Raw genomic sequence first — 21,443 nt, forward strand, 5'->3', positions numbered from 1 at the left:
GTGAGTGGTGTGTTGAAGTCTCCTACAATGAATGCATTGCAGTCTATTTCCCTCTTTAGTTCTGTTAGTATTTGCTTCACATATGCTGGTGCTCCTGTATTGGGTGCATATATATTTAGAATGGTTATATCCTCTTGTTGGACTAAGCCCTTTATCATTATGTAGTGGCCTTCTTTATCTCTTGTTACTTTCTTTGTTTTGAAGTCTATTTTGTCTGATATTAGTACTGCAACCCCTGCTTTCTTCTCACTGTTGTTTGCCTGAAATATGTTTTTCCATCCCTTGACTTTTAGTCTATGCTTATCTTTGGGTTTAAGGTGAGTTTCTTGTAAGCAGCATATAGATGGGTCTTGCTTTTTTATCCATTCTATTACTCTATGTCTTTTGATTGGTGCATTAAGTCCATTTACATTTAGGGTGACTATTGAAAGATATGTACTTATTGCCATTGCAGGCTTTAGATTCGTGGTTACCAAAGGTTCAAGGTTAGCTTCTTTATTATCTTACTGCCTAACTTAGCTCGCTTATTGAGCTGTTATATACACTGTCTGGAGAGTCTTTTCTTCTCTCCCTTCTTATTCCTCCTCCTCCATTCTTCATATGTTGTGTGTTTTGTTCTGTGCTCTTTTTAGGGGTGCTCCCATCTAGAGCAGTCCCTGTAGGATGCCCTGTAGAGGTGGTTTGTGGGAAGCAAATTCCCTCAGCTTTTGCTTGTCTGGGAATTGTTTGATCCCACCATCATATTTAAATGATAGTCGTGCTGGATACAGTATCCTTGGTTCAAGGCCCTTCTGTTTCATTGCATTAAGTATATCATGCCATTCTCTTCTGGCCTGTAGGGTTTCTGTTGAGAAGTCTGATGTTAGCCTGATTGGTTTTCCTTTATAGGTGACCTTTTTCTCTCTAGCTGCCTTTAAAACTCTTTCCTTGTCCTTAATCCTTGCCATTTTAATTATTATGTGTCTTGGTGTTGTCCTCCTTGGATCCTTTCTGTTGGGGGTTCTGTATAATTCCATGGTCTGTTCGATTATTTCCTCCCCCAGTTTGGGGAAGTTTTCAGCAATTATTTCTTCAAAGACACTTTCTATCCCTTTTCCTCTTTCTTCCTCTTCTGGTATCCCTATAATACGAATGTTTTTCCTTTTGTATTGGTCACATATTTCTCTTAGTGTTGTTTCATTCCTGGAGATCCTTTTATCTCTCTCTATGTCAGCTTCTATACGTTCCTGTTCTCTGGCTTCTATTCCTTCAATGGCCTCTTGCATCTTATCCATTCTGCTTATAAATCCTTCCAGGGATTGTTTCACTTCTGTGATCTCTTTCCTGACATCTGTGATCTCCTTCCGGACTTCATCCCACTGCTCTTGCATTTTTCTCTGCATCTCATCCCACTGCTCTTGCATTTTTTTCTGCATCTCTGTCAGCATGTTCATGATTTTTATTTTGAATTCTTTTTCAGGAGGACTAGTTAGGTCTGTCTCCTTCTCAGGTGTTGTCTCTGTGATCTTTGTCTGCCTGTAGTTTTGCCTTTTCATGGTGATAGAGATAGTTTGCAGAGCTGGTACAAGTGACCGCTGGAAGAGCTTCCCTTCTTGTTGGTTTGTAGCCTTTTCCTGGGAGAATAGCGACCTCTAGTGGCTTGTGCTGGGCAGCTGTGCGCAGACAAGGCTTCTGCTTCCTGCCCAGTTGCTTTGGGGTTTATCTCCGCTGTTGCTGTGGGCTTGGCCTGGCTGGGGCTGTTCCTCCAAAATGGTGGAGCCCCGTTGGAGGGGGAGCAGCCAGGAGAGTATTTATCTCCGTAAGGGGCCTCTGTGCTCCCTGCTGCCCAGGGGGTTAGAGTGCCCAGAGATCCCCAGATTCCCTGCCTCTGGTCTAAGTGACCTGTCCTGCCCCTTTAAGATTTCCAAAAAGCACTCCCCTTCACAAGGCCCTGGGTTCTTGCAGGTGTGGATGTGGTCTGGATGTTGTCCTGTGTCCTGTGGTCTCTATTTTAGGAAGATTTTTCTTTGTTATATTTTCATAGCTCTATGTGTTTTTGGGAGGAGATTTCCACTGCTCTACTCACGCCGCCATCTTGGCTCCGCCCCCCTAATTTAATTTTTAAAAGTCTTAATTCATTATAAATCAAACTATTCTTCATTAAAATTAATCAATGTAGACATTGCAAAGAAGTTGTACTGTGTAGTAAATTAATGCCAAATTTTCATACTTTGAGTATTATCGAATTTTTTAGAGGCATACTAAAAGAAACTTATCCCAAGTTCTCTACCTGAGACCACACTAACAATATGAAGAATAGTAAAGTATTCAGCACATTAAATATTATTTTGAGATGTGTTCTAATGGACGGTAGGACTTTTTTAAACAAAATCCACATAACACAACATAAAATGATAATAAATGAAGTATTTTGAAACTACTAAAACAATAAAGTATACATTGATAGTCAACTCTTAAGTAGAAATTTTTAAAAGGAAATATAGAAATGTTCTGTGACACAAATGTTTTTGAAAACAACTTAGAATGTATTTGCTTATAGTTGAAAAACTTAATACCTCATACAATCGACTGTAAAGTCCTCAAAAATTTTGAGTCACTCATACCTCCCAATTTTACTGTTTTTTCCTTTTAATCATTTCCTATGTAAAATAATATAGGTATCATCTGTGCACACAGAGTACACAGAATTTAGTATCAAATTTCCATGAAAATTTACAATAAATAGGAAACAGAGGTAGTATACTTTGGCAGTAATAGTTAAGGACAAGAAAAATAAGTACATAGCAGAAAGTAGACATAGAAGGAGTAGAGGACAGTAATTGAAGTGGGGATGTAGGGATTGCTAAATAATTTACATCTCTAGTCCTATTTGTTTGGGTCTGTTATTTTAGACCTTAATCATTTACCTATGTTGTGTATGTATATGTAATGGCCATGTTTCAAGTGTCTTTGTATATTGACTATATCTGAAGCAGCGTAGAATATTTTGAAAATGAGTTATTTTTCTCTTTAGGTGAAACAGTTAACTGCTGGGTTAATTAAGTCTTTATGTATTAAGCAGAAGTGTTACCATATGAAAATCTGTTGGAGTATAAATATGTTATATATATTGAAACCTGTGTTTAAAATCTGAAAAGTGAGCATTTTTCACATATTAACTCAGTGAATCCTTAGAATAATCTCATACTATTAGTATCCATTTCTTACTTTCAGATGAGGAAATCAAGGAACAAAGGGATTACAAAACTTGCTCAAAGTAACACAGTTAGTAAGTACCCCAGCTAGGATTCGTTGCAGGTAGACTAGCATCCCGGCCCCATGGCTTCAGTGTTTGTGTGCACCACCAGTCATGGACTTCTTTTCAGTGAAAGCTGCCGTGGCACAGAACTCTTAACTTAGTAACCAGCTAGCCCTTTAAATTAGTGGACACTTAAGTTACAAACCAAATAATAATTCCTAATTTCATTAAATATTTTTTCCTCTAAAAGGTAGTTAAACATTGTCCAAAATTATCTCTTTGGAAAGAAGTAATGTGTCCATGAATGGGTACACACAAGCTGATATCTACATAACACAGGAAATAACTCATAGCTACTACTCCTTAATTTTTATTTTATGATTATATTTTCAGTGCAATTGTTTAATAAGATCTCCTTTGTTAATCAAAAACTACTTACACTGCTTTATCGGTAATGAAGGTAAATTACCTGTTAACTAATAAGCTAAACAGAAAATCATTGTCTTCAAATGTTTCTTTACAGTGGCCAGACTTTTTAAATTATTTGCCAAGACACATATAGTACATATTTAGATAAATATCAAAAATAACTAAAAGACTCTAGAGATTATAACATAATATACAGTAGAGAAAACTTAAATGTGTTAAAAACTTTGAAAATATAAATCAGTTGTCTCATGATTATCCTTACGGCTTTTAAGGTTACATTCCTAAAAAGTGTTATTGCCTTATTTTTAATATATCAAGTATATTTTTTATTTTTAGTATTTACATCTACCTAGTAGATACATATGTTCTAACATTAACATGCCAAGGTACGTACAAAATACAGAAAGAATATGTATTAATGTGTGCATATACTGCAGCCTGGGTCCAGCTCACCTACTTCTGTTATTGCTGGCTATGATGATCAGATTACAGACAGCAGTCCAGATGCCATTATCAGCAGAATTTCAGATATAGGCTCTATCTTGGAATGTTAAAACTGCTAATAGAAGAGATTCAATCATTCAGTTCAACCTTTTCATTTTATGGATGAGGCCCAGAGAAACTGCAACTTGTCCAAGGACAGATAGATAATTAATGGAAGAACTAGGACTAAGATCTTAAAATTCACTTGTAATTTATGTGTTCTCCATTTCTCCATTGCCACCCATCCCCCTCTTTCTTGTCTTGTTGCCTGAGGAATATTCCTTGCTCTCCTTGGGGAGAGAGGCATTGAGAGTAGTTGAGGAAATCAGGACTGTTTAGCCTGATCAGGTCTCTGTACGAAGTCATCTCAGTGTGACATCATCTCCTAGTATGTAGTTTTTTCCCCTTGGCAGCTGGCTGCTCTCTCCACGAATCTACAAGAAAGGGCTAGTGTCCTGTCAGCTTCATCTTAGATATAAATCCACAACAAAGTAATGTTCCCTTCCCTAAAACTTCCATTCCAGTCTTTCCCAGATTAAACACTCACTCAGTAAGCAATGAAGGTTTGCACAGTCCTTTTATTGTGTGTCAAGTAGATACCAAATAGGAAGATACAGAGTTTTAACTAATGATCCCTTTCCCTTACATCACACAGTGTAGGGAAGGGATATGCTTCAAAGTCTTCAGTCTTGGGAGGAGGATGTCCTTCTCTGTCTTGCTCCCTTCCACATCTCACTAATCCTCCTCCTTAAGGCCCTCATCAAGACTCTTAATGGTGTATCTTTTTTGCTATATATATCAACATCTTTTCCCTTGGATCTTTCTTTCCCCCAGTCTTATTATTTATTATCTTCCTTATTATTTTCCTTACCCCTCATACTTGAGTTGCTTTTTCTTAATGCATTCCCTTGAAACTTGGTCCCCTTAAAGCTCATCCTTTCTCATTTCTTCCCTTCTCAAGTTCATAAAAGAGGAGTTTAAAATGGCCTTTTGATCATCTATCTACTCATCTCTAAACTCATTGTAGTCTGATTCTCCTTCCTATTGACGTAAATCTTTTGAAAGTCATCAAAATTCATTTCTCATTTCCTTGTTTTTTTTATGTTTGATCTCATGCTGAACCATTCCTCTTCCTCCTCACTCATTCCCTTTTCCATTGATTTCCTTGATGACAGTGTATTCTGTCTTCCTGTCATTTTTTCTCGCACTTCTCCTTTACCCTATGTAGATGATTCCTCCAAGGATTTACCTTTGTCATGCTTCTCTCTTTTGCAGATCTTATCTCTTCAGTGGTCATTTCTGTGCCTAGGATTCTCAAATGAAAGTAGTTTGTAATATATAAAATATAGGATTGCTTTATTATTAATAGTGTATCACCTGCACTGGCTTCTCCTCTGAACTCCAACTTCACATTTCACAGTGCTTGCCTAAGTCCTTTCTTCTTTACTCTTAATGTTACTAATTTCATTCAGATCCTCATTAACTTCTCTGACTATTCCAAAAGCCACTGAGATTTTCCTAACTTAATTTTATTATTCCTCTAAATCCATTTTACATACTACTTCCAGGCCACTCTTCAACAAAAAGTCCTGATGTCTCAACCTAGTATTTAAGGCCATTTCACTTACTTTTTCAGCTTCATTTCCCTTTCACTTTATTCCCCATTATCTCCCTACACTTCAGTCATATACCTCTCTGTTAATATATCCAAAAGGTGATAATATGTTCTTTTGTGTGCCAAAGACATATTATTGATAGCTTATGTGCTTCAGAGATATTAGCATCTTCAAATAAGGATATCTTCATGTAATATACATAGGATAAGGCTAAAACATTAAGTCGTATCTTTTGGAAATCAGCTGTTCAGTAGATGGCCATAGAAATTTTTTCCCCCCCAGAAGCATTTTAAAATGCATAAAGATGTATACTAAGGTATGGTAAAGGGGAAATGGTAGCTCTGGGAATTTCCAGGTAAGTCCTTTTGTCATTTATCTTAGATTTTTATTTCTATCTTGTGAAATAATTTTTTTCATTTAACTGGCTATTATGTTTAATTTCAGGCTCTTGATGGTTTTTTTTTAGCAATCATGACTGATGGAAGCATAATATATGTGTCTGAGAGTGTAACTTCACTGCTTGAACATTTACCAGTAAGTATAAAAATCCTGTGATCTTTCTTATTTAATGCCGATTTTATTTTTTACTTTTATATTTATTTATTGAAGTAGAGTTGGCATACAATATTATAATAGTTTCAGGTGTACAACATACTGATTCTACATTTATATATACATTACAAAATGCTCAACATAGTAAGTGTAATTACCATCTTTCACCAGAGTTATTACACTGTCATCAATATATTCCTTACGTTGTGCTTTTCATTCCCATGACTCACTTATTTTATAAATGAAAGTTTGTTATCTTTTTATCTCCTTCACCTATTTCGCCTATCCCCCCACTTCCCTCTCCTCTGGCAGCCACCAGTTTGTTCTCTATTTGTGAGTTATTTCTGTTTTGTTTTTGTTTTTTTTTAAGATTTCATGTGTAAATGAAACCATATGGTATTTATCTTTGTTTACTTCACTTAGCATAATACCTTCAGTATCCATCCATGTTATCATGAATAGCAAGATTTCATTCTTTTTTATGGCTGAGTAATATTCCATTCTTCTTTATCCATTCACCTATTTTGATGGACACTTAACGTTTCTTCCATATCTTTTCATTTAATGCCTATTTTAAACATTCTAAAACATTAGGAAGTGGACCTCCACGGAAGTGTTGAGCAATGGTTAGAGTGAGGATGCGAGCTGCAAGTATATCTTTGCTTTAGCCTGGCTGTGTTTTCCCAGGTCAGTCATGACTCTGTAATCTGTAGTGACTAAATACTCAACTACCACTTTATCTAACCTCTGCTCCTCTTGCCTTCTTTATTTTAATGCTAAGTTTTCAGGTTTCCTTTTTAATCAACCTGGTGAAGATGTTACTGAATCACTGAGAATATCTTGAGAGTAACTAATTTTCTACTGAGGTATTTGTTGAAGCATAATTTTCTCAAAAGAATGACTTACAAGTATACACTAAAATAATAGATAATAGAGTTTTTGTGTTCTGTGTCTTGAATTGATATAATGGCCATATTCAGTTTGTTATCAGTATGACTGAAAGGACAGAGAATTAGAATTACATTTTGAATTTGGTTAGGCTGGTGAATACCTGAATTATGTGTTTGCTGTTTTACTCAACATAGATGTATTGAACATTTATTGCCAGATACTATGTTAGGTGCTCTGTTGACAATTCTTATGAATTTGAAGTTTTTATTTAATATGTAATGTTCTTAGGTGAGGCTTTTGCTATAAATATCCTGAAGTTACTTATAAATTACTCTTAAAATAGTCATCTGTTGAAAATTTATAATACAAAGTAAACTGTTCTATAAGGGCTTCTTTTAAGAGATATTGCAAAGCATGACCTCCCTCCCTTGATTATTCTGCTACTTCTTACTTTATAATAAAGAGGATAGACTCCACACTTAAAAAAGGGTAGTTTCCTATTGAAAGCCAGGCAGTAAATAATTTGCTGATTTCTATGGGTCACATAGAAAATGACTTGGCTTTACTGCTCTTCTAGGTACTTTCTTTTCTAGTAAGCTTAAATAGTAGGTGATTATCCCAACATCTAAAAACTGTTTGAGAGTAAACAATGAGATTATGTCAACTCATAAGTAAACTGGTATGTGCAGAGAAAAGGACAGACTGAGTAACTGAATTTTCTGGGTAACTCTTCTTTTTAAGAATATTTACATAGTAAGAAGAAAGAGCCAGGGAAAGAAACACTTGAGGATTAAGATATGACTAAGATTAAGTAATTTAAATAAAAGTATATTATGTGCTTTTAAACCATATACAGTTTTACTGGTTTTACTTTCAGTTACATATTTATAGAAAGTGCATAATCTTTCATCATTATCAGAGCATCATTTGCAATGTGGTTGTACTCTTTCAAAGCTGGCTTCTGGGGCACTTTACTTGAACTCCATTCAGATTTAGATGCCCTTCCTCTCTGTCCTCATGTTACCTTACACATACTGCCATTGTGACACTTACAGTGAATTGTAATTTTCTGTTTATTTGGCTGATTTGGTAGGTAGGCTTCTTAAGTGTAAGGGGCCTGATTCCTTTATCCACGTGGGCTAGCTACTTCCTCAGAGAGGCAGTTGGTAACTGTTTTTTGAATATATGAAAATGAGTAGGTCATTTGATATAGCTGTTTAAAAAATTCCTTCCTAATCGCACACTGGTGTGTCTTTAGTGAGGGAATGTTTAATTGCACTTAGAAATAGACAGTATGTCTACAACAGATCCAGTTGGGATCCAAGTGTTTGATCATTAACATTCACCCCCGCAGTGAAAACACTCTTCATCTTCCTGTTCCCTCCTGGACTATTTTTTTTAACTTTTTATTTTAGTACTTAGATTTACAGAAAAAAATCAAAAAGTACACAGTTCCCATATGCCTTATACGCAAGTTTCCTTTATTATTAACGTCTTCTGGAACTTTTAAATTGTTTGTGTTAGCCAAAGCACGTTGATTGGCAGGTGAATATTTGGACAGAGGAGATTGCTGTGGGTCAGTAGACCCATTTCATTCCATACTGAGTTAATAGTATCTGTTATTAAAACAGTTTTTGCTGCTCTCCAGTTACTGTGGATACTTTGCTACACTTCACTGACATTACTGAATTGTATGTTATTTGATGGTTGGAAAACATTAATGCAAACGTGTTTTGAAAAAGTGAAATAATACTTATTTAGGATCAGACATAATTAGGGAAAAATGCTTTTCTGTTTTGGGTTGTCTTAATAATTAAACTGTAACAGATGCTAAACAAAAAGTTTAAAACAGTGGTGTCCCTCTCTTTGTATTTTAATATACATATCTTCTTGTCTGAAATAGAGTTTTAGCTGTTGCCCAGAAGGGAAGAAACATTAGCAAATCCCTAAATTAGGCTTTATTGTCTGTAATTCAGTTCTATTGTCGACATAAGTTGGGTCTCTTTACCACACAGTTAAAATTTGTCAAGTTTTAAACTGAGTTTTGATTTCCTCACACTTGACTGAATTTATTCCAGAGAGAGAGTATATTAAATTTTGTAGCCATGTAATATAAGGAAGATGATTAGCATAGCAGAGTCCTGGACTAAAGGTGCCACGATTAAGATACTGGATGAGTCTTTCCTTTTTTACTCTCCTTAAGTTAGTAGTTTGAAAATATAAACACAAGTGTGTTTTAATAAAATCAGTGAAATCTTTGTCTAAATGGCAGTTGAAGAAATATGATTGAGAATTTTTTTGAATAGTTTTATAATGAGTATGAAAGCTCATTTGATAGGGCCAGAATTTTTGTTCCTTATGCCTGTACATAAGGAGTACAGTTGTTTAAAAACATGTTATATCCAACATGTATTTGGCATGTTTTTGGAGGAGTTTTCAGTTCCTTTTAAGCAACTGTTCTCTATAGCAATTATTTAACTGTCAGTCGTCTACCTGGGGGGAAAAATATATTTGTTTGGTAATAGTCAAACATTTCCTCTGAATGGTCACATTGACCTAATGTAGAGAAAGCAGAGGGGGAGACTTATGTCATATACCAGTCAGCAGGATTCACCTTTCTTTTTAATGAAAATGATCAAGGGAAGTAGAATGATTTAGAGAGCTCCATTTTATTTTCTTGACTTGAATTGTCTTTGGAAACTGAGTGAATGGTAGGGCATCATCAAGTACAGTCAGCTTCATTTAGAGATTTTAAGTATAGTGGTTTTAGTGGTAAGTTTCACACATTAATAAATTACATATATGCCTACCAACTCTCATACTTCAAATTATCACATGTTGGGGAAGCAGAATGGTGGGGAGCAGTGCTGTGATCACATGACTCTATACTGGCCATTCATACTCTTCTCTCTATGAATATGAAACAGCCACTACATGTATAAATGGAAAAGCAAGGGTAACATGGGTCAAATCATAATATACTGTAATAGTAGAAGACATTGTCAGAATAATTAATCATAGAAAACTATATTCATTTCCAAAATGAACATTTTAGTTTTTCAAATTGGTGCCTTTTTTTTCTGTCAAGGCTATTTTTTACTTTAATATCAAAGCTTGTATTTTGATACCTTGTCAGTAAAAGACAATTTTGTAGCCTTTCTTCTTATTCATGCCTGAATTTTCAGTTCATTCCTCTGTTCTCCAGGCTTTTCAAACTTTCAAAAATGAACTGTATTAAAATGCAGGTATATTTTTGTGTGGTTATCATTTAAACCTTATCAAATAATTCTTAATACAAAATCTCTTACAAAAGCACAGTGGTAATGTGCCTTGATTTGAAGGGAAGGAGATAAAGGTATGAGAAATAGGGCCCTTTTATTTGCTTATGGGGTAGCAGGACATAGACATTAAAATTTAATTAGCAAATACTTTTATGAGAAATGAATGATGTGAGTAATAAGTATTAAAGAACTTTTATTATTTTTACTGTGGATTATGGTGTTAAGAGAATAATTTTTTAAAGGAAATAATTTGAACTGGTTGTTAAAAGATGGAGGGTACAAATACGTGGAGAGGAAGGGCCATGATATTTATCCACTTCATAGAGGGGACTTAGAGTGATAGAGAACAAACCGAAGAATGAATGTGAATGTATGGCTTGTACAGAGAGTCATAAAACACCACCGCTTTCCCACCTCTTGCCATCCCTAGTGCCTCTCCTTTTGTATTTGAGAGATTTTTGTTTTGTTTGTCTTTTTAACAAAATCTTTCCAGTGTTTAAAACATATGGAACTGCTTTGGCTGAATGCAGGGGAAAGACCCTGAGCCCTGCCTTCATAGCCTCTCTTCACTTGTCTTGCCCACTGCATTTGCTTTTAAAGTCCTTGAGCCGTAACTGCAGTATCCCCAGGATCCCACAGGGCAGTCTGAAAATGAAGAGAAACCAAGAGAATGGACTGGATTTGGTAGGAAATGTGAAGTCACTGAAGTTTTGTTGTCAGTGATTCTTAAGGATAGGAACTGTCTTATTCATTTTTTAATTCCACAGCCATGGCAAATTGTAGGCAACCTGATGTTTGTCGTGTTACTGTTGATCAGGAAACTGTAATTAAAGCCGTATTTTCACAAGGATTATAATGCTAATATATTATTTACCTTTTTGTTGCTGTTGCTGTTGCTGTGTTTAGCTAAAAGCAGGACTTTTGATGTAGGATACAGGATAGGTAGCTAGAAAAGGTGAGGTGAGAAAGAAAGGACGTTGGATGATGGAGATCAGTCAGAGTCAGATCTCCGCTTCCTCAGCCAGTGGCCACCTTTTGGGTCTCTGCTGTGGTGCGTGCTGCCATAATACACTAGGCGTCTGGATGTATGGGAAGGCAGCATCTTTAGCAAAGATTTTTCTGATCAGCTTTCTTAGTCTTGCTATATATTGACTGTTAGAATTTGGTGGAACTATTTGCAAATGATTTATCAGACTTTCAATGTCATATTGATCATGAATCTGATGATACTAGTATCAGAGGTAACCTTCTTTTACCCTCTCACTCTTGTTTTTTGAGCCATGCTCTGTAACTTGACATTTGTCTGTTGTGACAGATAATGGAAAACTAGCCATATGGTCATGTGATGTTTTAAGAATGATTATATACTTTTAAAATAAATGTCTCTTGAATCACTAAGATGACTATTATTTCTCTTTCAGTCTGATCTTGTGGATCAAAGTATATTTAATTTCATCCCAGAGGGGGAACATTCAGAGGTTTATAAAATGCTTTCTACCCATCTGCTGGAAAGGGATTCATTAACCCCTGAGTATTTAAAATGTAAGTATTAATTGTTAAGTAAAACAAAGTTAAGACTATTTGGTTGCATTTTTCCTTTCTTTTGTAAGTTTGTCACAGAGTTATAAACTGAACAGACATGCTTAACCAAATTAACACATCATAGCATCATTCTGTATACCCTGTTAGATCCATTTGAAATATTTTAAAAAAATGAGATGAAATTAACCATATAAAAGTCTGAACTCTATTCCAGAGTATATTGAAATTCCATTTTTTGTTATAACAGCTTTTCTCTAAAACTGTGTTTTAGAACTAGTGGTTACCAAAGGGGAAGGGTGTGGGAGGGAGGGAGGGAGAAGGGGACTGAGGGGTATTATGTTTAGGACACATGGTGTGGGAGGGGTCACAGGGAGAACAGTGTATCACAAAGAAGGGACATAGTAGATCTCTGGCAACTTGCTGCACTGATGGACAGTGACTGCATTGGGGACTTGATAATATGGGTAAGTGTAGTAACCACATTGTTTTTTCATGTGAAACCTTCATAAGAGTGTATATCAATCATGCCTTAATAAAAAATTAAATTAAAAATAAACAATAAACAAACAAATAAATAAATAAAAGAATCATTTTCAGAACCTAAAAAAACTATTTTACACAAAAGTAGAACTTGGCAATTATTCTTATTAATTTGCAATAAAAACTTTTGTATTTAATGAGAGAAAATTAAACATTCTTACTTTCACCATAATTAACTAATTGAACACTGAAGCTCTGGGGGAAAAAAATCTATTTAAAAAAGTATTAAATAAATGAAATTTAACAGAATTAAACAATCATTTGTTGGATGTATCTGATGTTTCCAGGCACTTGTGCTGCATCATGAAAGTGTCAAGAATAGTGAAAAATAGTCCCTGCCTTCAAGAAGTTCAAAATATTATGGTATAACCAGATAATGCTTCAAGATTCACTGGACAAATTAATTTGACCAGAATACTTTATTTTCTTCACTAAATTACCCTATGTAAATTCTGAAATTATTACAACAGTGTATTTGACCATCAGTTGTTGGACATATTCTTTAATCACTTCTTTCATGATTTAAAAATTCTGACTTTTCTGGTAATACTTAATCACTTTAATGTTTCATGTATTTTGAACCCTTAAATTCTATAGCACACTAGCTGTCCAAGAATTGAGGACACACATAGATGTATAAGTATGTATGAATGTATATCTTTGATAGGAATGAATAGCCTGTCATTTGAGAACTAGAGTACAGTATAGAAGAACTAGAGAACAGGATAATCTATTTGAAGCCTATTTATAATTGCTTAAAAACCAAAAATAATATTTGAAGTCATGGATTGAATAACATTGCGTGGGGTAAATATATAGAGCAAGGAGAGAAAAATATATAGAGCAAGGATTAGAGAAGAATTAGAAAGCTGAAACCTTGGAATATAGCAAGAGGTGAACAAAGAAGGAGTCTGCTTTAAAGATCTTCCTAAGGGCAGAACTTGCTGGAGAGCTGAATGAGAGTCTCTGGTAGAAGATAAACGTTTGACTGCTACCTCCAAGATAAGAGTTAAGGCTGGCAACAATACTTTCTGATAGAGAAAAGCCTTAAGTAACTTGATAATTCCCTAGTAAAACTGCTGATACAAAAAAGTTATTTCCCCAGAAAAAAGTGCTTCATGCCAAAGGAATAACGTGACTTAAGAGAGAAAATTGCTTGGAAAATTGAGGCAGTACAGGTGGTGTGATTTGTGTCTAGAAAAGGAAATAGGAGCTAATATTTTGTTGTAAGGAGATTGATTTTTATTTTTTACATAGTGCAGAGTCAGTGAAAGGGGATTTGTGTGGTTTTGTGGCCTGAAAAAAAATCTCCCAAGTGGAAAATTTTGAAAAGGACTAGACTGTAAATAAAAAGGACAGCAGTCGGCACAAGGATGGAGAGGAAAGCGTGTATGTGAATGATGAGGAGATAAAATTGGTGGGACAGGAGCTAGGCACAGGTGACCCAATGGCCAAGGGTCATCAGTAGGAAGGCTTTAGGAGGAAAGTAGTTGGATTTTGAACCTGTTGAGTTTGAGGATAAAGCCATTCATGAAGACAGAAGAGTGAGTTTCATGCCATGAGTGAAGGGGGTGTATTGCTAGTCCTTGAGTGCTGAAATAATAATGATGAAAGTAATATTAGCCTGAAAGTAGTAGGCAAGATTGAATCTGAGTGGCAGGTATATGAAGGCATGAAGAATACATTTTTGCAGTTACCTAGATGCAAGGTAATTTGCATCTGTACTAAATTGGTGTTACTGGATGCTTAGTTGGAAAAATGACTTTTTATTTATTTTATTTTTATTTTTTATTTTGGTATCATTAATCTACAATTACAGAAAGAACATTATGTTTACTAGGTTCCCCCCTTCACCAAGTCCCCCCCACATACCCCTTCACAGTCACTGTCCATCTGCATAGTAAGATGCTGTAAAATCACTACTTGTCTTCTCTGTGTTGCGCAGCCCTCCCCGTGGCCCCACGCACTATACATGCTAATCGTAATGCCCTCTTTCTTTTTCTCCGCCCTTATCCCTCCCTTCCCACCCATCGTCCCCAGTCCCTTTCCCTTTGGTAACTATTAGTCCCTTCTTGGGTTCTGTGATTCTGCTGCTGTTTTGTTCCTTCAGTTTTCCTTTGTTCTTATATTCCACATTTGAGTGAAATCATTTGGTACTTGTCCTTCTCTGCTTGGCTTATTTCACTGAGCATAATACCCTCTAGCTCCATCCATGTTGTTGTGAATGGTAGGATCTGTTATTTTCTTATGGCTGTGTAATATTCCATTATGTATATGTACCACATCTTCTTTATCCATTCATCTACTGATGGACATTTAGGTTGCTTCCATATCTTGGCTATTGTAAACAGTGCAGCGATAAACATAGGGGTGCATATGTCTTTTTCAAACTGGAGTGCTGCATTCCTAGGGTAAATTCCTAGAAGTGGAATTCCTGGGTCAAATGGTATTTCTATTTTGAGCATTCTGAGGAACCTCCATACTGCTTTCCACAATGGTTGAACTAGTTTACATTCCCACCAGCAGTGCAGGAGGGTTCCCCTTTCTCCACAAACTCGCCAACATTTGTTGTTGTTTGTCTTTTCGATGAGGGCTATCCTTACTGGTGTGAGGTGATATCTCATTGTGGTTTTAATTTGCATTTCTCTGATGATTAGCGATGTGGAGCATCTTTTCATGTGCCTGTTGGCCATCTGGATTTCTTTAGAGAACTGTCTGTTCACCTCCTCTGCCCATTTTTTAATTGGATTATTTGCTTTTTGTTTGTTGAGGCATGTGAGCTCTTTATGTATTTTGGGTGTCAATCCTTTATCAGATCTGTCATTTATGAATATATTCTCCCATACTGTAGGATACCTTTTTGTTCTATTGATGGTGTCCTTTGCTGTACAGAAGCTTTTTAGCTTGATATAGTCCCACTTGTTCATTTTTGCCTTTGTTTTCCTTGCCCGGGGAGATATGTTCATGAAGAGCTCACTCATGTTTATGTCCATGAGATTTTTGCCTGTTTTTTTCTAAGAGTTTTATGGTTTCATGACTTACATTCAGGTCTTTGATCCATTTGGAGTTTACTTTTGTGTATGGGGTTAGACAGTGATCCAGTTTCATTCTCTTACATGTAGCTGTCCAGTTTTGCCAGCACCATCTGTTGAAGAGACTGTCATTTCCCCATTGTATGTCCATGGCTCCTTTATCAAATATTAATTGGCCATATATGTTCGGATTAATGTCTGGAGTCTCTATTCTGTTCCACTGGTCTGTGGCTCTGTTCTTGTGCCAGTACCAAATTGTCTTGGTTACTGTAGTAGAGCTTGATGTTAGGGAGCGAGATCCCCCCCCCCCCCACTTTATTCTTCCTTCTCAGGATTGCGTTGGCTGTTTGGGGTCTTCGATGATTCCATATGAATTTTTGAACTATTTGTTCCAGTTCATTGAAGAATGCTGTTGGTAATTTGATAGGGATTGCATCAAATCTGTATATTGCTTTGGGCAGGATGGCCATTTTGACGATATTAATTCTTCCTAGCCAGGAGCATGGGATGAGTTTCCATTTGTTAGTGACCTCTTTAATTTCTCTTAATAGTGTCTTGTAGTTTTCAGGGTATAGGTCTTTTACTTCCTTGGTTAGGTTTATTCCTAGGTATTTTATTCTTTTTGATGCTATTGTGAATGGAATTGTTTTCCTGATCTCTCTTTCTATTAGTTCATTGTCAGTGTATAGGAAAGCTACAGATTTCTGTGTGTTAATTTTGTATCCTGCAACTTTGCTGAATTCCAATGTTAGTTCTAGTAATTTTGCAGTGGGGTCTTTAGGGTTTTTTATGTACAATATCATGTCATCTGCAAATAGTGACAGTTTGACTTCTTCTTTACCAATCTGGATTCCTTGTATTTCTTTGCTTTGTCTGATTGCCATGGCTAGGACCTCCAGTACCACATTGAATAACAGTGGGGAGAGTGGGCATCACTGTCTTGTTCCCAAACTCAGAGGAAAAGCTTTCAGCCTCTCGCTGTTCAGTATGATGTTAGCTGTGGGTTCATCATATATGGCCTTTATTATGTTGAGGTACTTGCCCTCTATGCCCATTTTGTTGAGATTTTTTATCATGAATGGATGTTGAATTTTGTCAAATGCTTTTTCAGCATCTATGGAAATGATCATGTGGTTTTTGTCCTTCTTTTTGTTGATGTGGTGGATGATGTTGATGGATTTTGGAATGTTGTACCATCCTTGCATCCCTGGGATGAATCCCACTTGGTCATGGTGTGTGATCCTCTTGATGTGTTTTTGAATTCTGTTTGCTAATATTTTGTTGAATATTTTTGCATCTATGTTCATCAGGGATATTGGTCTGTAGTTTTCTTTTTTGGTGGGGTCTTTGCCTGGTTTTGGTATTAGGGTGATGTTGGCTTCATTGAATGAGTTTGGGAGTATTCCCTCCTCTTCTATTTTTTGGAAAACTTTAAGGAGAATGGGTGTTATGTCTTCTCTGTATGTCTGATAAAATTCCAAGGTAAATCCATCTGGCCCGGTGGTTTTGTTCTTGAGTAGTTTTTTGATTACTGATTCAATTTCATTGCTGGTAAATGGTCTGTTCAGATTTTCTGTTTCTTCCTTGGTCAGCCCTGGAAGGTTGTATTTTTCTAAGAAGTTGTCCATTTCTCCTAGGTTTTCCAGCTTGTTAGCATATAGGTTTTCATAGTATTCTCTAATAATTCTTTGTATTTCTGTGGGGTCCATCGTGATTTTTCCTTTCTTGTTTCTAATTCTGTTGATGTGTGTTGACTCTCTTTTTCTCTTAATAAGTCTGGCTAGAGGCTTATCTATTTTGTTTATTTTCTCAAAGAACCAGCTCTTGGTTTCATTGATTTTTCTATTGTTTTATTCTTCTCAATTTTATTTATTTCTTCTCTAATATTTATTATGTCCCTCTATCTGCTCACCTTAGGCCTCATTTGTTCTTCTTTTTCCAATTTCAATAATTGTGACATTAGACTATTCATTTGGGATTGTTCTTCCTTCTTTAAATATGCCTGGATTGCTATATACTTTCCTCTTAAGACTGCTTTTGCTGCATCCCACAGAAGTTGGGGCTTTGTGTTATTGTTGTCATTTGTTTCCATATATTGCTGGATCTCCATTTTAATTTGGTCATTGATCCATTGATTATTTAGGATCATGTTGTTAAGCCTCCATGTGTTTGTAAGCCTTTGTTCTTTCTTTGTACAATTTATTTCTAATTTTATACCTTTGTGGTCTGAAAAGTTGACTGGTAGGATTTCAGTCTTTTGGAATTTACTGAGGTTCTTTTTGTGGCCTAGTATGTGGTCTGTTCTGGAGAATGTTCCATGTGCACTTGAGAAGAATGGGTATCCTGTTGTTTTTGGATGTAGAGTTCTACAGATGTCTATTAGGTCCATCTGTTCTAGTGTGTTGTTCAGTGCCTCTGAGTCCTTACTTATTTTCTGTCTGGTGGATCTGTCCTTTGGGGTGAGTGGTGTGTTAAAGTCTCCCAAAATGAATGCATTGCATTCTATTTCCTCCTTTAATTCTGTTAGTATTTGTTTCACATATATTGGTGCTCCTGTATTGGGTGCATATATGTTTATAATGGTTATATCCTCTTGTTGGACTGAGCCCTTTATCATTATGTAATGTCCTTCTTTATCTCTTGTTACTTTCTTTATTTTGAAGTCTATTTTGTCTGATACTAGTATTGCAACACCTGCTTTTTTCTCTCTGTTGTTTGCGTGAAATATGTTTGTCCATCCCTTGACTTTTAGTTTGTGCATGTCTTTGGGTTTGAGGTGAGTCTCTTGTAAACAGCATATAGATGGGTCTTGCTTTTTTATCCATTCTGTTACTCTGTGTCTTTTGATTGTGCATTCAGTCCATTTACATTTAGGGTGATAATTGAAATATATGTACTTATTGCCATTGCAGGCTTTAGATTTGTGGTTACCAAAGGTTCAAGGTTAGCTTGTTTACTACCTTACTGTCTGACCTCACTCGCTTATTGAGCTGTTATAAACATAGTCTGATGATTATTTCTTTCCCGTCTTTTTCCTCCTCCTCCATTCTTCATATGTTGGGTGTTTTGTTCTGTGCTCTTTTTAGGAGTGCTCCCATCTAGAGCAGTCCCTCTAAGATACCCTGTAGAGGTGGTTTGTGGGAGGCAAATTCCCTCAACTTTTGCTTGTTTGGGAATTGTTTAATCCCTTCTTCATATTTAAATGATAATCGTGCTGGATACAGTATCCTTAGTTCAAGGCCCTTCTGTTTCATTGCATTAAATATATCATGCCATTCTCTTCTGGCCTGTAAAGTTTCTGTTGAGAAGTCTGATGATAGCCTGATGGGTTTTCCTTTGTAGGTGACCTTTTTACTCTCTCTGGCTGCCTTTAATACTCTGTCCCTGTCCTTTATCTTTGCCATTTTAATTATCATGTGTCTTGGAGTTGACCTCTTTGGGTCCCATCTCTCGGGAGTTCTCTGTGCCTCCGTAGTCTGAGCAACTATTTCCTCTCCCAGTTTGGGGAAGTTTTCAGCAATTATTTCTTCAAGGACACTGTATCCCTTTTGCTCTCTCTTATTCCTCTGGTACCCCTATAATAAAGATATTGTTCCTTTTGGATTGGTTACACAGTTCTCTTAATATTGTTTCATTCCTGGAGATCCTTTTATCTCTCTCTGCATCAGCTTCTATGTGTTCCTGTTCTCTGGTTTCTATTCTATCAATGGCCTCTTGCATCTTATCCCTTCTGCTTATAAATCCTTCCAGAGTTTGTTTCACTTCTGTGATCTCCCTCCGGACGTCTGTAATCTCCCTCCGGACGTCTGTAATCTCCCTCCGGACTTAATCCCTTAGCTCTTGCATATTTCTCTGCAGCTCTGTCAGCATGTTTATGATTTTTATTTTGAATTCTTTTCCAGGTTAGGTCTGCCTCTGCAGATCCTTTCTCAGGTGTAACTATCTTGGACTGGACCAGATTTTTTTGCCTTTTCATGGTGATAGCAGTGGCTGTAGGCATGTTGTGGGTGTGTCAGCTGGGAGAAGAAAGTCCTTTCCTGCTTGCTGGATGCCTTGCCCTTCTCCGCTGCCTGTGACGGCTACCTGCACTCCTGGAGCAGCCACCGGGTTAATCTCCTAAGCTGCTGTGGGCTGGGTGTCCGTCAGATCAGCATGGAGCCCTGCGGGGAGTGGCAGGCACGCCAGGTGTGCTCCTCCGTGCTACCAGCGACCCTGCCTGGCAGCTGTGTGGCAGCAGCAGCCTTTGGGTCTCTCCTGGGCGGCTGTGCTTTGGGCTGGGATTCTGGTCGGCTCCTGGGAGTGCGCCTGCTCCCTCTGGCTCCGCTGCCGGTGCGCACGGGGCTTTTCCACACAGGCTTCTACCGGGCTTCACTGCTGCTGGTGCGTGCAAGCCGCGCCCGGGCTGTTTGGTCACACCACTGCGGACTAGCACAAGCCTATCCTTAGCACACAGATCTGCTCTCGGTTCTTTCCAGTGCTTCCGCCCCCGGCGCGCGCTCCCACTCTCCTGCTACTGGGTCTGTGTGTCAGGGTCTGCGCCATTTGGAGGAATGACTAGCAGGCTGCCTATTCCTGTGAGGGGCTTCAGAGCTGCACTGCCTCCGTTTAGGGTGCCTAAGTTTCCCCAGTTTTCCCAGCTTCTGGGACAACTTCATCCAGCTATGGGGTCCCTGTCTCTTTAAGACTTGCAGAAAGCACTCGCTTTTCTTTTGTCTCAGGGGTGCCGGTTGCGGGGACCTGCCCACAGGTTTTGCTTTTCCATTTCTCTAATATCCAGCACCCCGTGCACCTTGTGTCTGCGTTCCGGATGCGGATTTCTAGAGCTGGTTGTTTAGCAGTCCTGGGCTTTCACTCCCTCCCCATATCGACTCCTTTCTTCCGGCCGGGTTTTGGGGTGGGGGAGCGTTCAGGTCCCGCCTGGCCACGGCTCGTATCTTACCCCCTTCATGTGATGCTGAGTTCTTGCAGCTGTAGATGTATTCTGGCTGTTGTACTGCATCCACTGGTGTCTCTTTTAGGAGTAGTTGTATTCATTGTATTTTCATAAACATACATGTTTTGGGGAGGAGATTTCCTCTGAACTACTCACACCGCCATCTTCCCGTGATCTGGAAAAATGACTTTTGAAAGCTTTCTTGGTGAAGTAAATAGCAGATCCTGGAGACAGATTAGTTTGGGGGCTTGTGATAGGAAGAGACCACACTGATAACAGTTTCTAATTTGGGAGATTAGCACACCTAGGACAAAGAGGAAGAGCAATTGGCTTAGGAACATAGAAGGGTAAATTCAAATATTTTGAGTTTTAAGTTTCTGATGGGATAATCAAATAGAAATATCCTGAAAGCAAATACTGGTATGAGATTTTGTCATATCTAAAATGTTAGAATTGGGGAGAGAGATTTAGGAATAAATAAGTTTACCAATACCAATGAGTTTATAAAGGTGAATAGAAGATCAAGATCAAAAGAATTTTTGTGAATGCCCAGAGTTTGATTAACAGAAGAGACAGAAATAGTTGATAACATAGGAAGGTAAGTTTCTTGCTGTGGAATGAAGACATGAGTTTTAAGAACAGGTGGTAGAAAAAATGAGGAAAGATCATTGAAGTTAACAATACAAGTGTTCATGTTTTTTCAAAGAGCAATTTCTATAGAGGTGTGAGGACAAAAGCCAAATTTCATGAAGTTCAGAGAAATGAGTATATGGAAACTAGAGCATGAAATGAACAGGAAGATCTGTGATACTAAAAAAGAATAGAATGAAAAAGCTTTGTTTGCTTGAGATGGAAAGACCTGAATGTATCTAAAAGTAGAAAGTAAGGACTCAAGGAAGAAAGGAT

General features: G+C 37.2%; 1 protein-coding gene across 25 annotated transcripts in view; it reads left to right on the top strand.

The window, feature by feature from the left end:
• CLOCK (clock circadian regulator) overlaps positions 1 to 21,443 on the top strand; it is a 168,827-nt gene that overhangs the window by 107,866 nt on the left and 39,518 nt on the right. For 24 of the 25 annotated variants that reach the window (XR_012131730.1, XM_073237582.1, XM_073237588.1 and 21 more), the window contains 2 exons: positions 6,211 to 6,300; positions 11,912 to 12,032. Coding sequence is in view for 24 of the 25 variants with exons in the window: in XM_073237582.1 (XP_073093683.1) it covers positions 6,211 to 6,300; positions 11,912 to 12,032 (211 nt within the window). In the remaining variant the exon portion in view is untranslated. The remainder of the gene's footprint in view (positions 1 to 6,210; positions 6,301 to 11,911; positions 12,033 to 21,443) is intronic. The other variant, XM_037018703.2, reaches the window with a different exon arrangement.

This window comes from Manis javanica, chromosome 5, assembly GCF_040802235.1.
Source record: "Manis javanica isolate MJ-LG chromosome 5, MJ_LKY, whole genome shotgun sequence".
Lineage (NCBI taxonomy): Eukaryota > Metazoa > Chordata > Mammalia > Pholidota > Manidae > Manis > Manis javanica.